The 16435-nt window shown below is 33.2% G+C and overlaps 1 protein-coding gene across 3 annotated transcripts; it reads right to left on the bottom strand.

The window, feature by feature from the left end:
• Positions 1 to 1987: 1987 nt before the first annotated feature.
• On the bottom strand, positions 1988 to 15265 carry LOC121739470 (TBC1 domain family member 15). 3 transcript variants are annotated; one of them, XM_042131962.1, is made up of 10 exons: positions 15015 to 15264; positions 14623 to 14815; positions 14064 to 14483; positions 13615 to 13783; positions 13231 to 13327; positions 12114 to 12530; positions 11077 to 11264; positions 5138 to 5264; positions 4428 to 4674; positions 1988 to 2350 (listed from the first exon to the last, which is right to left on the bottom strand). In XM_042131962.1, exons 1-9 carry the CDS (start codon positions 15051 to 15053, stop codon positions 4429 to 4431), a joined length of 1896 nt encoding a protein of 631 aa, XP_041987896.1. In that variant the 5' UTR covers positions 15054 to 15264; the 3' UTR covers positions 1988 to 2350; position 4428. The 3 variants fall into 3 exon arrangements, with proteins under 3 accessions (XP_041987896.1, XP_041987891.1, XP_041987902.1); XM_042131957.1 differs by having other exon boundaries at positions 4465 to 4674; XM_042131968.1 differs by lacking the exon at positions 14064 to 14483 and having other exon boundaries at positions 4465 to 4674; positions 15015 to 15265.
• Positions 15266 to 16435: the final 1170 nt, after the last annotated feature.

Raw genomic sequence — 16435 nt, 5'->3', positions numbered from 1 at the left:
GTAGGCCTACTCTGCCCCAGTTTGAGTTGAACCTAAGGGTCAATTCAGACCGCAACGTGACAAATTTCGTAAGCGTGAGACGTCTTGCAAATTGGTCAAACCCATACAAATTTAGAAATGCATATACGTGTCGCGTTGCGGTCTGCATTGAGTCTTAGGGGCTCTTCTTTAAATTAAAAAGCATAATATTATTTGTGTCATGACATTTACTTTATTACTTTGTCATGATACCTGCAGTGATTCTCATTTTGTGATATCTAGTCTTAAGTTTTATTTTATTTTGTGTTAATAAAAAATACTGTTAATATAAAATGGTTGTCAAAATTTGGATGCATAAAAACAAATTAGTTAAACAAGACAATTTATTGAATATCAAAACTAAACATTTACAATAATAAGCAAAAGGAATAAGAATGTGCAAGTAAGTGTATCTTTATTAGAGTGAAATAATGTAAATAGGTAGAATGCATTGAGATATATGTACTACGTACTGGAGCTGCTATTGCAAACAAAAAACATGTCGCACTTGAGGAATGAGCGCGGAGGGAGGCGGGGCGTTGATTGCTATAGATTAGTACCCGCAGAAGTGACACAGTTTTGTGCCTACACTCGAATGAATGCAGAATCTATTTGAGTAAGTGGATAAAATAAAAATTACTATTTAATAAATTTTATAATTAGGTATGGATCCACAGTCTATTATAACCAATTACCTTATTTAAATTACTTAAATATTTTCAATTACAATAATAAAGTTCCGACCGTTGCATTTTTGCGCAGAAGAGCTCGCGGTCGACTAACAGCCGTTCCCAATATTTAATCTATCTCTGGTTTTGCCGTACTAGAGATAGGAATAGCTCACATTAGACATTAGAGACATATATTTTACGTCAATTGTGAGCTATTCCTATCTCTAGTAGGGCAAAACCAGAGATAGATCAAATATTGGGAACGGCCGTAAGTGCGCTGTGGCGCGCACACCACAGTTGAAGGGGACAAACATGGGACAAACCATTGCGTTGCGCTGTCAACTCCAGTAGTACTTATATCTCAATGGTAGAATGTAACTTATTTAACTAACAATCATATTTTATATTTTTAACTTTATGTAATGTTTTTATAACAATCTAAAGTCACCACAACATAGCAATGCAAAGGATAAAATGAGGCATCTCATCAAATTGATACAAGAAAACTATTTGATAACAATAAAATATTTCATGTAATGTTAAATTTATAATTTAGAAGATAATGTTTTGAAAACAAAATAATGTGGTTTTATGAATCCAGTTTTTAAGAACATATTGTCATATTTCTAGTATAATGTATTCAGTATTATAAATTATATGGATAGCTTTCTGTGTTCAGCAATAATAAATAATCATTAAAAATCATTAGATTATTGAGTTAGCTTTTATCTTTCATTTTTAGGGTGCTGTAGTTTTATTCTCATATAGGTGACATCAACAAAAAGAGATAAAAATTATAGTTTCCTAATAAACTATAGAAAAACTTAAGAACCTATTTAACCTCTATACAATAAAATATTTATAAAAATAGAAAAGTATCACTTTAAAATCCAGTCAATACAGTATAAGATAAAGACTAAGGGCTGAATAATCCTGTAGGGGGCGCCAGCATCACTGGATTCCATAGCTGGATCAACACTGGGTAAGCACTGGATCAAAGTAAACATGTTTCTGGAGGCCTACAACCACAAAAATAAATCAAGATAGAACGGCGATGCGCGTGCGTTGCTAAGAAATCGCTCGTGTCAATTTATGCTTTGCTTTTAGTTAAAACAAATAACTTACCCGTGGCAAGAAATACCTCCTTTTGACCGATTCACTTTCGTACTTCTGTTTTTACAATTAGACACTGCACAATGAGACATTTTTACACAACCACTCCGGTGTAATCAAGTCATGACGTGCGCGCTGACTGAATGAACGTTCAACGAATCTTGCACGACAGAGCAAGATTGAAACACGCATACTCCACCCGCTTAGCCGTTCTATCTTGATTTATTTCTGTGCCTACAACAAAACCGTTTTAAGGCTCAAACGATCAAATCTGAACGCCGCGTCCCACTCTAACAACGTCATTTCACGTTTGTAAGAGTAGGACGCCGCATTCCGAATTCGTTCGAGTCTCAAAACGATTTCTTTTGTGGCCCCTGGATTGGGACATGTTTACGGAAACCAGTCTCCATTACTGATACTAGATACGCGCTGGAATTCAGTGTCGCTGCCGCTGCCACTGTTTTAATATAAATCAGAGTTTAGGCAAGAAGGGCCCACATTGTTTTCGTCACTACAGATATCTGTATCCCGTTATATTCTAGAGAAACCTGCAAGGGAAAAATAACTTTAACTTTGTAGGTATATTTAATTGAAAATTCAGTAATCGTTAATACAAATAGGGTTCTGAAATACTGAAAAGATGTAAAGGAATGCTGCTTTGGCAAACTAAACATAGCTTCAAAATGTGGTTTACAAATGTTAATAATCATTGGTAGTTCATGCAAATCATGCATCAAACCCTTACTATTACTTGTGGAATTACTACCCTATTTGTACTCATTTATGAAAACTATTTTGGACAAAATGTATACTATACAACTTTTATAATTGACCACACTTCAATAATTGGACGGCGTTATGTAATAACGAATCAAGCGACAAAATTTCAAAAAATGAGTTATGAATGCAGATCGATTCCAGGCATCATTAGCTATGTATTCAGCTAATTTTGTGCTCAAAAGTCAATCCTAGTGCCTTATAATAAGGGGTGAATTAAGCGACATGTCAAAATTTGTTAGAAGTTTTGCACAATTTAGTTACGTATTAAAGAATTATGCGCCTAAGTTACTGTTACAAAATGCACAAACAGGAATTTAAAATGCATAAACGAATTATATCCACAGAAGTTGTAGATAATCCGTTTCAATTTATTCATTACAAACGCAATAACGAACTAACCGCCTAAAATGGCAGCAGATTTTGATATAGAAGATGAAGATTAGAAAAATAAAAATTGATTACATTAATTTTTTTTTATCATTGAGCGTTAATTGTTTTTTTTTTTTATGTTGAAAAAGTGCCATTTTAATTATTAAAAAACTAGATGACGCCCGTAACGCCATTGCGCCAAAATTCGTATATCGCGCAGGAACCGTACATTTTTTGGGACAAAATGTATGCTACTTCCTTTTCCGGGTCTCAAAGTATCCTCATACCAAATTTCAGCAAAATCGGTTCAGCGGTTTTGGCGTGAAGAGGTAACAAATAGACACACTGACATACTTTCGCATTTATATTAGTTTCATAAAGGATAGCGAGACAAGCAAATAATTATGTTATTTTGTGGTATTTGACTTTAAAAACCATTCAAATTTATGTGTATTTTCGTAATCATTAAAGACATACAGTATCATCTTAGAAAAACTGTATAATTTTTGTTTAATTTGAGAATTTTTCATTAAAATATTTGGATTTAATCTTTTATTGCACTTTATTTCACCCGAAATAAATCGTATTGAAGAATCAAACGACAATAATGTCGTATAGTATGTTATTGACAAATTTAATTTATCGGAATATAGCTATCAAACATTAACGAATTAAGCGGAAAAATGGCTATATCTTTTAAAGTATATTCTACACAGTAATATATTTTATATTTATCTAAACTTTATATACATCTTAATTTACAGTAAAAAAATCATACACGTAACATAAATAATAAGCTCACAGCGACAATTTTAAGTTTAAAATCTTTGAAGCTTATATTCTCAAATTCTCTCAAGTGTCGCTTAATCTGTTTTTACATAACGCCGTCCAATTATTATTGATTAATAATTATTAATTACAATACTTTTGAAATGCGCTAGCTGTCGTCTATATTATTTTTTCTAAAAATAATAGTGAATATAAACAAGTATATTATATTTATTATGAATGTTTGTAACAATCATAATGATCAAGGTGGGTTTTTTCTTTCAAACTACGTACAATTTAGATATTTAATTCAAATACAAGTACCACACACCATACTTCTAAATGTTCCAAGTGATTTCCAAACTTGCGTAAAATAGTCATTTTATTTACATCGAGAAATCGCCATACTAGACAGTTCGAGAACTACTTCAAGCTAAATGTTATAAGGGAACTTACCCAAATTACGTGACCAGTTTTATCATATTTTATCTCCTTTCCTCCCTGCATGCCTCTCATATGTCGAGGCTTACCTCCCTTATAATTAATAAAATTCAAAAAAACGTCCCAGTGCAAAATAAAAAAATTGTCAAAAACCAAACCAAATTATTAACAAATTGTATATATTGAAATTCGCACCTCAGATCACCTAATTTTGGTATGCTCCCTTAGATGCGTGCATTTCAACTTAGCAAACTACATACAACGTGCCTTAAAAGTTCATATCTAGGCCAATCTGATACATAACTTCCTCTGTATCTTGATTGTCGGGCTCCGTTTTGTTGCCATTTTGTGTGTCGGCGTCAGATTCGGTCGGCGGGCCGGGTACGGTGGGCATACCCAGGATGATCCTGATGGGATCGGGGATGGTCTGTGAAGCTACGATCTGATGGTACACGCCTTCCGCTGTACTCAGTATCTTTTCGACATCCAGCCTCATTGATAAGTCGTTCACATGCTGGAAATAAAAATAGTACAAATAGTAATTATCATATACATTAAAATTCCAATATCATATACATTAAAATCGTTGGAGCCGATTCATGAAATTTAGTATATAGGGGGTTTCGGGGGCGATAAATATTTTTATTCGTGTTTTATCGATAATCGATAAACTGAAAAATATGACTCTTCCTGATCTGATCTATTGGCGAATAACTGTACTATTTTGTGAGCAACTAATTGTTTTAACGACACAACAACATCTAAAGCTATTCCAGCAAATGACGTTGTTAAGTCAATGAGTGTTTGTTATACCGAGCAAAGCTCGGTCATCCAGGTATTTATTCATTCTTGTTATTATTTATTCTTGTTTTTTGGAAAGGCTCTTTGTGGACAAGGACAGTGTATAGCGTTGTGACTGTTTTGCAATATGTATTTGCATGTGTTTTTTAAATGGTATTAATAATAATTAGATTTACCTTCAAAACTTCAGTAAATCCGTAATCTCGATTTATGATTGTTTCTTGCTCTAGGTCTAGTATGGCAACACAGACGAGCAGATGAAAGTTAGCACATGGTAATCCAGTCCACAGCACCTCCCATAGCCTGAAAAACATAGAGAAATAATTGAAAATAAAATATCTTCAACATTATTTTATTTGTGAAGGGTTCCCCAAGGGTTTCCGAGGCCGCAAATTAGGGCCTACGAAAAAACACCTTACGAGGCCCTGCAAGAGCGAGACCCCGGGCGACTACTCTGTTCGCCACCCCCTAGGGCCGCCACTGGGTCTCATAAATTAAAAGTATGGTCACTCTTGCTCTTGAGTATCATTATCTGACAAATCGTTGAAAACATTAGTGGGTTTGTAACTAAAAATATCCCACCAAAAACATTTTCATGTAAAAATATTGCCAAGATGAGAACATATACTTTGTGATGTCAAAAAGTAGTGAGATATCATATAGAGCTAAGTTTCTAACCTTACTAAAAACCCTTAATTTTGCACTAAAGCGCGGCAAAATACTTGATAATAATATAATGTGTCAGTCGTACGAGAATAATCTAAAAACTCTACACATTAGTCAAAATCGGTGGCCTGGCCATTGTAAATAAAAAGTTATTAAGAACAACAGAAAAATAATATATTGAGTTCAAAACCCATAGCATGACGAATAATAAAATGGCACTAGAAGTATTTTATACCCACTCTATTTTTAATTTTGTATTTAGCACAAGAAACATACTATCTGTGTTATTGATTGTACTGTCGGTTCTTGGTGGAAATTCATATTGAACACTAATAAAACACAACTTTTCGTACACTTTTTCCACTATATTAAGATATTATTACAACTTTTAACAAATTACACGACCGATTTCGAAACAAATCATCATCAGGTGTAAGTTTAATGTCGGTATTTTTAAATAATTAAATATAATCAAAACAAACCTTAAGGTTGTCAGCATCATGGTATTTTTTACAACTTGGTAGAATTTTTCTTGCAAATATGACTATCTTCTACTGATGTTAAAAATAATATTTAGTTGGAATTACCCATTTAAATTGATAAATTAATAATATTATGCTGGTAATGTCACATATATACATTTATTCACCGCACAGCTAAACCTTTCAAGAACCCTAAGACATTGATCATATTGTATGTTTCCCTGGTCAGATCTATCCTTGAGTATTGCTCAATGATATGGTATCCCTTGTATCATATCCACATTGACAGGATAGAATCTATTCAGCGTAGATTTATAAGACTTCTTTGCATAAAGTGTGGAATTAGAAAGAAAGTACCTTTGTATGAAGAGAGACTTAAAAGATTCAGTTTTATGAGTCTTGAGGGACGTAGGCAAATATCTGATTTATGTAGTTTGCATGGAATAGTAAATGGTACCTTAGACACGCAAATGTTAAAAAATATTTCTATAAAGATACCTACTCGATCCGTGCGTATACCACAACTCTTTGACATCCCACTATGTAAAAATAATGTATCAAAAAATAATCCTTTGGTTCGAATGTGTACATCTTACAATAATATTTGTTCTGATTATGACATATTCTTTAGCAGCTTACCATCTTTTAAAAACAAATTAATTAAACATATATAAATTGTAAATAACAAATTTTTAATATTTGATTATTATTTAAGTTCAACTTTATTTAAATCTATATAGCTAATTAGTTAATATTTGACATACCTACTGTATGAGTCTTTTTTTTTTTTGTTTTATTATATTTTTATCTATGTCGCAATATGTTATGCTTCTTGGTCGCAATGAATTTATTTTTATTATTATTTGTGTTTTATAGTTAACTAGCTGTTGCCCGCGACTTCGTCCGCGTGGACTTCAGTTTATAGCGCGCGGTGTTAATAAAATTGGTGTCAAAAGCTTTTTAAAACCCTGGTACCCCTTAAATCAAAATACCCAAAACAGCCGTGTAGTGTGCACATAATATGATTTTTTTTAAATTAAACTTTTTTATACCTTTTAAAGCTTATTTAGCGTTACACAACTTAGCTGCATAATGCATTACACAACTTTAGCTTTGCCGAATAGCCAATAACCATAGGCCATAAACTATTTAGTATTTATTATTGGTAGACTGTTAGTGGCGTGGCGCGATCTAGGCGAGATCGCGCTATCGCTTGCTCATATGTATTTCTATAAGAGGTGGTACCATGTTGAGATAATCGAAATGTTGAGATAATATTTCGATTCTTTCGATTGTTATACATGTTATTAAATAACTCACGTACCAACATAGAGACCAGAAACAACACTATTAGCGCCATCGGTTCCAGTTTTTGGAACTAACTTAATTTGAACAAATTTACGCATAAACACCCCCTTACAACCCCTTTTTCCAGTAAGAAGTAGCCTATGTCCTTTCTCAGGCTTTCGACTATCTGTGTACAAAATTTCATTACAATCGGTTCAGTAGTTTTGGCGCTGTTGTTTTTGAATTTGATATCTAATCTAAGTTGGTAGGTGAGTTCTTAATTAATAACGTGTATAACAATCGAAAGAATCGAAAAGCTTCGATCGAAATGGTATCACCTCTTATAAAAATACGCATGAGCAAGCAATAGCGCGATCTAGGGGGACTCTTGGCGCCATCTATTTTGAGTTTTTGGAACTAACTTAATTTGACCAAATTTACGCATTTTCACCCCCTTACAACCCCCCTTTTCCAGTTAAAAAGTAGCCTATGTCCTTTCTCAGGCTTTAGACTATCTGTGTACAAAATTTCATTACAATCGGTTCAGTAGTTTTGGCGTGAAAGCGAGACAGACAGATACTTTCGCATTTATAATATTAGTATAGAGCCTATGTCCTTTCTCAGGCTTTACACTATCTGTGTACAAAATTTCATTACAATCGGTTCAGTAGTTTTGACTTTTGGGGTGAAAGCGAGACAGACAGACAGACAGAGATACTTTCACATTTATAATATTAGTATAGAACGTGTATAACAATCGAAAGAATCGAAAAACCTGACTTAACATGGTACCACCTCTTATAGAAATACGCATGAGCAAGCAATAGCGCGATCTAGGGGACTCTTGGCGCCATCTATTTTGAGTTTTTGGAACTAACTTAATTTGACCAAAATTATGCATTTTTACCCCCTTACAACCCCCTTTTCCAGTTAAAAAGTAGCCTATGTCCTTTCTCAGGCTTTAGACTATCTGTGTACAAAATTTCATTACAATCGGTTCAGTAGTTTTGGCATGAAAGCGAGACAGACAGACAGACAGACAGAGATACTTTCGCATTTATAATATTAGTATAGATAATATTCTAACGTATTAAAAACTATAAACAAAAACATACTAACTAATAAGTATGATTAGTTTTATGTTACAATAAAGTAAAAAATAAAACGCCATCTGTTGAATCGTATTAGAACTAAAATGTTCATTCCATCGATATATTTCTGGATTTTTTATAATATTATTATACATAAAATATGTTTAAGATTTTTGAAATTTTATTTTAATACACATCCAAGACCCAGGAACATTGAAAACTTTTTGTTCCGCCTGCGGGACTCGAACCCAGGACCCCCGGGATGAGCGCTGGCCACGCGCAATGCGAATTCATTTTCATCGATATTTTCATGGAAATAAGATATTTTCCCACATCAAAATGTAGCCTATGTCCTTTCTCAGACTCTAGAATAACTGTATACAAAATTTCATTGCAATCGGTTCAGTAGTTTTGGCGTGAAAGCAAGACAGACAGACAGACAGAGATACTTTCGCATTAATTTATAATATTAGTATGGATTTATAATATTAGTATGGATAGTATGGATTAGAAATGCAGTAGGAGTTCTATAAGATAAGATAGATTGATTATTATTATACCAAGTGATTATATTATTAAACATAATATTCTAACGTATTAAAAACTATAAACAAAAACATACTAACTAATAAGTATGATTAGTTCTATGTTACAATAAAGTAAAAAATAAAACGCCATCTGTTGAATCGTATTAGAACTAAAATGTTCATTCCATCGATATATTTCTGGATTTTTTATAATATTATACATAAAATATGTTTAAGATTTTTGAAATTTTATTTTAATACACATCCAAGACCCAGGAACATTGAAAACTTTTTGTTCCGCCTGCGGGACTCGAACCCAGGACCCCCGGGATGAGCGCTGGCCACGCGCAATGTGAATTCATTTTCATCGATATCTTCATGGAAATAAGATATTTTCCCACATCAAAATGTAGCCTATGTCCTTTCTCAGACTCTAGAATAACTGTATACAAAATTTCATTGCAATCGGTTCAGTAGTTTTGGCGTGAAAGCAAGACAGACAGACAGACAGACAGACAGACAGAGATACTTTCGCATTTATAATATTAGTATGGATGATATTGAGTACCTACCTTTGTATTAAAAACATGTGTGTCTGTGACAGTCGCAATTCTAATAATTGTTAAATTACTTATTTAAATATTTTAGTGTAATTATTAGAGTATGTACTTGACATTTGCTATTATTATTATTGATTTTTTTTTAATGTTGTGTATAGTATTTATTGGACTGCATGGTAAAATGTTACTTCTTTTGTTTATTATTGTTAACTGTATTACTTACTTTGCTGTCTGTTACTATACCGAATAAATAAATAAATAAATAAATATACAGATTTCAGAGCCTAAAATTAAGTAATAATTGTTAAATTTCTAACTTAAAATTAAAATATGTCACCAAATTTTCATAAAATTATTAAATGTCAAATAAATTAATATAAACAATGTCAAACTAACATTAATAAAACTTAATAAGACGGTAAAATAATTGTCTAATTACATCACCAATAATTTAATTGAATTGTCCATAATATTACAATTATAAAAAATGAATGTCAAATAAATTAAACTAAATTAAATCATGTCAGTAAATGTTAAACGACCAGACATGCCTATCAAATTCAATATTATTACAAGATATTTAAACTTTTATTATTTATACATTAATTTATATTTACATTTCACCGCTAATTTAATTTATTGACATGATATTTATTAATTTTATATAATTTTATGGACATTTGTAATAATATCTTAATATAGTGGAAAAAGTGCACGAAAAGTTGTGTTTTATTAGTGTACATACTATATGATTCTAACATAGCCCCTCTATATCAAGGCGATGGGTGGGATAGGTTAGGTTCGGTTTGATAATTTTTTTGTTGTTTCTGTACTAATAGTATGTTACATACCAAATTTCAGCTTTCTCAGACTTCAGGAAGTAACCGCGTGAACTTAGTAAATTAGTATGAAACTGCGAGAGACCACGCGCACCTGGCCGCACGCTAACAAGCGGCCACACCATACTTTCGATGGCCGCCGCGGCCTGGCGGCTAGTGCGCGCCCGGGTTTACAGTTTTGATAATCGGTGAGTCAGTGCCAAAATTGTGGGTTTTCGGACACCTATCAAATCTAAGTATAATAGTAAAAATATGCAAACTTTTCGCATTTAATAATTATACTCATGTCATAATATCTTGTAAATTTCAACTATCTGGCACTATCCAAACCAAAGTTACGAGTGTTCAAAAATACGACGAAACGTTTCGAGAAAAGGTAGGTAGTGCCCTTGCGCGCTTCGCTTGGCTCATCTTGGCAGGGGCACTCCCGTGCCCCCAGATTCCCATTACTTAAAAATCGCACTAAAACTACTTCTTAAATCTTAATATAAGGGCTTGTTTCATCTCTTCCTGATAAGTACCGGATAGTCTATCCACAACTTAACTTGAGAGATAAATTATGGTGAATCTGTCAAATAAGTTGTGGATAGCCTATCTGGCACATTATCAGGAAGTGGTAAAACAGGCCCTAAGAAGAATAAATATTACATTTTAAAAACCAACCTCATAATATCCCGCAAACAAAACTCTCGCTTGAACCACACAAGCAGCCAGCGGAAACAGAAGTACATATTGTGGGCGTCCTTGGCTACCAGGTGTCGCGCCAGCGCCGGGCTCACCAGCTCCAGCAGCTGCTGCAGTTGATGCAACTGCTGCTTCATACCAGCCTGGTCGATGTCGAAGTTGTATTCCTAAAAAACATAACATTATGTAGATGTATATGATACTAGTTTTTATTGCGCTTGAACCGTTTTTCTATACCTTTTCCGGGACTCAATGTACGTATTTCCAAACTGAAACAAAAATTTATACGTGGGAGAGCCATGCTTCGGCACGAATGGGCCGGCTCGACCGGATAGATACCACGTTCCCACAGAAAACCGGCGTGAAACAGCGCTTGCGCTGTGTTTCGCCGAGTGAGTGAGTTTACCGGAGACCCAATCCCCTACCCTATTCCCTTTCCTACCCTCTCCTATTCCGTTCCCTTCCCTACCCTCCCCTATTCCCTCGTAAAAGGCCGGCAACGCACATGCAGCTCTTCTGATGCTGCGAGTGTCCATGGGCGACGGAAGTTGCTTTCCATCAGGTGACCCGTTTGCTCGTTTGCCCCCTTATTTCATTAAAAAAAAAAAACAAATTTAAGCAAAATCGGTTCAGCGGTTTGTTGGGCGTGAAGAGGTAAAGGTCAGACAAACACACTTTCACATTTATAATAAAAGTATGGAAGGCAAGTCGACGCGAGATGCGTACAATATATATAGTTAAATATATTTTATAGTTACTTAAAGGCTTCATTTTCAAAGTGGTTTGAAACGGCAAGCCGACAAGGCGCGGCCAAATATTTCTTATATTATAAAGAAACGCCACTTCCGTACTACCTGCACCATTTAAATTATATATTAATTTAAAAATGTTACATATTTTAAATTATGTAACATTTTTAAATTGGGTGAAAGTAAGACCTAGCGGACGTAACTACAAAGTAGTAAAAATTTTTTTTTTTTAAGATAAACCATAGTATAAAATATAATGTTACTCACAATCTTCTCCATAAATCCAACAAAGCACCAGAAGCTATCCACTTCATTACCCATCAGTATTAACAATGGCGCGAGGATATCACTCATCCCCTGGACGTATCCCAAGTCAAAATTGTACATTACATACGTCATCAAAATATCTTCAAGGAGTATTAAATTTGGATTGTTGTCTCCGGCGAAAAACTCATGTGTCCTGTCTGTTCTATTTACATCCTTTTCTACCAAGCTCTTCCTGTCTCTATAATCACTGAACCTTGATTCTTGGCCTTCAGTCATTGATCTCCATTGAAGCTTCATGGAGTAGTACTCTTCCGTTTTCCTTTTGTGAAGAGCTTTGAGTTCAGAACTTGTCATTTTCCATGGATAATATCCTAGTAGATACTTCCAAACTGATCGTCTTATTGAATGGGCGACACCCTAAAAATATGTAAGTATAATTTTAATGTGGAAGAACCCTGCTTAAAAATTTATAGGCAGGCTTGATCATAATAATATTATCAATGCCATTGTCTCACAGAAAGGAAATTTAATACATCAATTATGTTCTCTTTGGCAAGGTAAATAAGGTAAAAATAATCGGCCAAGTGCAAGTCGGACTCGCGCACGAAGAGTTTCGTACCGTTATAAAGCAAAAATAGGCCAAAAATTGTGTTTTTTGTATGGGAGGGCTCCCATAAATATTTATATTATTAAAATATTATTATTAATTATATAATTTAGGCCTTTGTGAAAATTTCAAGTGCCTACCTGTTGCCATTATTGATATCAAGCAAAAATTATTAAAAAAAAAACATGATTTTTTGATAATTTTAAATGTATATTTTTTTTTTGTTTTTAGTATTTGTTGTTATAGCGGCAACAGATATACACAATCTGTGAACATTTTAGAAGTCTAGATATAGCAGTTCTTGAGATACAGCCTGGAACCAGACAGACGGACGCCGGTCAAACAACAAAGTCTTAGTAATAGGGTCCCGTTTTTACCCCTTGGGTACGGAACCCTAAAAAATACATAATGCTCTAAGTACACTTCATAAATATTATAACTCAATTTTATTCAATATCTTTATTTGCACAAAACATGAGAAAACGATGTTACAAATAACATAATACTTACCCCTCTAAAAATAAGTTGCTTTACGCCTTCAACTTCTGTTATACTTCCATTTGTATCTGTTAGTCCCTCCCATTTTTCTGTTGATAATGGTGAGCCTCTGAAATGAAAACATTGTATAAAAATTGTAACGTTTTTTTCAGGTCTATTTAAATTACTACTTACTACATACTTGTAAAATAAATTAACAATAAACATGATATAATATAGTTTTGCAACTTTTTGTTCTTGTACTTAATAATAAACTTTTTAAGATATTAGACATGGACAGTTTGGATATTTTTATTAGTAAAAGTATTTGTAATACGAATAGTAAAATAATTACTAATTAAAATGTAGAAAATGAATATCGTAATCATCGTAATCATTATTTAAGTAATTTATTACCTGGGTATTGAAGGTCGTGGAGGCAAAGTTGGCTTAACACTCACTACTTCATATTCCTCACTTATTCGAGTAGGTGCTGTAGGGTCAGCCAAAGCACTCCTTGTTAAAAGATCTGCTACCTCTTCTGACACATCGCTTCTACCATTTGTTCCCTCGTTGCCATAGTATACTAAAAGGTTATTAAAATAACTTCTTATACTTATTATGAAAAGTTATTAATAAAAATGTGAAAAGTTCATCATCAAATATTAAAAACATTTACTTAATACAATGTGACTTCTCAAATAATAAATTTTAATGATCATGATAAAAATAATTTAAGTAAATAGCAAGACAATTAAAATATTTCCTGAATTATTACAGACTGTACTAATAAGGATTATAAAGCATCACAACAATAATTATATTATTATTAGGCCAATTAATAATTTAAATATTAAAATACATACCAATGTCTGTTAATTTTGAAAAAGCCTCCATTGTAGTGGCATATGGTCTTTCTTTAAAGTTTGATACTAGGTTCCAAACTACATCAGTCGGGTTTTCAGTGTATATGTCAAGCTCAGCAAAAGATCTGTTCAGAACTTGTGACTCACTATTTTGTTCAACGACCAAATATACATTTCTGTCATGTCGTGCCTTTGCTGTTTTTACATGACTTTTTAAGTTAGCAACAAAAATCTCTGCATTGCCATGTTGAAAGTAAAAGGTACTGTGCCATGTTCCCTGCTTCATAGAGATTTGCATCTGTTGAAAATTTCTCGACACTCTAAAGGATTTTAACTGATTTAATGGTATTCGAATGACCCGTGCACGAGCAGCCGCATAGTCAGATGTTATGTTACCACTTAGAGTTCTTTGACGGCGTCCTAGCAAAATTAATTCATCTATAGTACAATGTAGCTAGAGGAATTTTAAATAATGAATTTCATGATAAAATTAATATAAGTGTAAACATAAAATAAATTAACTTTGAACAGCTACTGACCCAATATTCAAGTTACTTACCAATTGTATTTACAACGGCCCATTCTTGATCTTGAATATCAGAGTCAATTGTTATCAAGTCATTTGGCCTCCACTCAACAGCCTTAGTATCATCAGAATTTTGCACAATGCAAAGCATTCCAACTGAGTTGAGATCACTTGTTGGTCGGCCTGCACAGGCCTTGAGGAGTACACCATCTTGTGTAAAAACATCCTAAAAAAATATTTAACACCTTATATAAATCCAAAATATTGCTATTGCCAACTATATACTAAATAAATTATAAATCTACTGTATAAAAATCATAAAATTCCTATGACGCAATAGTAAACAAGGAATATTTTTTACTTAATTCCGCCAGGAGAATTGATTCCACATTACAATTGCTAATTTAAATTGAAGAATTTCTTACCCTCGTTTGTTCTGAGATATCTTCAGTAGAATTGGACATATTAATATCGAGGCGTTAAAGAAACAAAGGGATTTTCTATCAAGTACGAAATAACAACTATGCGTACACTCTTTTCACGGCAAATCAACGTGCATAATTTTATATTTGCTGAATTGTATTTCCATCGTTTTTATTAAAATTAAACTTTAGCTTTGAATAATTTTATTTATATACAATATTAGTAAATATTTGACCACTGATCACCAAAACAAAAAACAGAAAAGAGAAGGACTATCACAATTCACAAGATGAAGAGTGAAGACAACTCGCAAATGTCATGAGACATGAGTGTCATCCGCAGATGTCAAAATTTTGACATTTTTTTTTCATTATATTCAATGAAAAGGAAACAGATGGAAGCGACATAACTACAAAAAAGTGTGGCCGGCGCCATATTGCCAAGAACTAAACATGGCAGCCTATAGTGATGGGACACTCGGTTGATATTTGTCGAGGATATCGATAAGTAAGATGTTATAAGTGAGAGTAGTAAAATCTTTTAAATAAATGATCAGATTCTTCACCTTATATTTTTTTAATTCGATAAAAAAAGTACATCACTAAACGTCAAATCTACTAATTTCTACGTTGATTAAATTTTGAAAATCAAGCCATGTTATATTCTATTGTATCACAAATCTTAATTATTGTCTAATTATTAACTAAATTAGCACATACGAAATCAAGCCATCGGTAAAATAACAAAAATTTTAGTAAAAATATAAACGTACCGATCCAAGGACAAACTTTTTTAAATTTCTTCAGTTTTTTGACGCCACTATAAATTAATTTTAAAAAAAGCAAATTGGTCGAAAAATTCGACCGATATATCGATATTTTTTCGCGATATATCGAAACCGATATTGATATTTTTTCAAATATCGATGTATTTTTCTTTCAATTTCGACATCCCTATAATACGACACTTTGACGGTTTATGTACCTCGGAGAAGCGGAACATAAAATGGCGGACCGGCCAAGGTATTTTGATTTGGTAGAGACCATTATGCCGCGTCCACTTATAAAAGTCAATGTGATACCCTTTGAAATGACAGCTATTTTTTGTGCCTATTTGAAGCGGAATCAGCACCCCCATTAGTAGGGATAGGAACTAAATTTGACGTAAAAATGACGTTTGAAAGTCGCCATCATGTCGCCATATTGGCGCTGATTGCAGTAGCTGACAGTAGTAGGGAGTATTTGGAACTAATACTAGTGATGTACAACTGTCTTTTCTATTATCGATGAAATGTTTCCAAATTCAGATAATGACAACCATTAGGACAAAATTATTAAATTGAATAATACAAACGCTACATATTTGTATTAAAGATACATACTTCCTCTCCGTTATTTAGATAGACGTAATAAATTAACAACGA

Source organism: Aricia agestis, chromosome 2 (assembly GCF_905147365.1).
Source record: "Aricia agestis chromosome 2, ilAriAges1.1, whole genome shotgun sequence".
Classification (NCBI taxonomy): domain Eukaryota; kingdom Metazoa; phylum Arthropoda; class Insecta; order Lepidoptera; family Lycaenidae; genus Aricia; species Aricia agestis.
The sequence above is the reverse complement of the archived record's forward strand: the minus strand, read 5'-3'. Positions and strand labels throughout refer to the sequence as shown.

What these genes read in the sequence shown, in the direction of transcription:
- LOC121739470 (XM_042131957.1), bottom strand. Translation starts at nt 15,053, where the DNA reads ATGTCCAATTCTACTGAAGATATCTCAGAACAAACGAGG. An exon ending in GGCCGTTGTAAATACAATTG is followed by an intron (nt 14,484 to 14,622) that starts GTAAGTAACTTG and finishes TAATTTTGCTAG; the next exon opens with GACGCCGTCAAAGAACTCTA. An exon ending in GATTTACTGAAGTTTTGAAG is followed by an intron (nt 4,675 to 5,137) that starts GTAAATCTAATT and finishes TTTTATTTCCAG; the next exon opens with CATGTGAACGACTTATCAAT.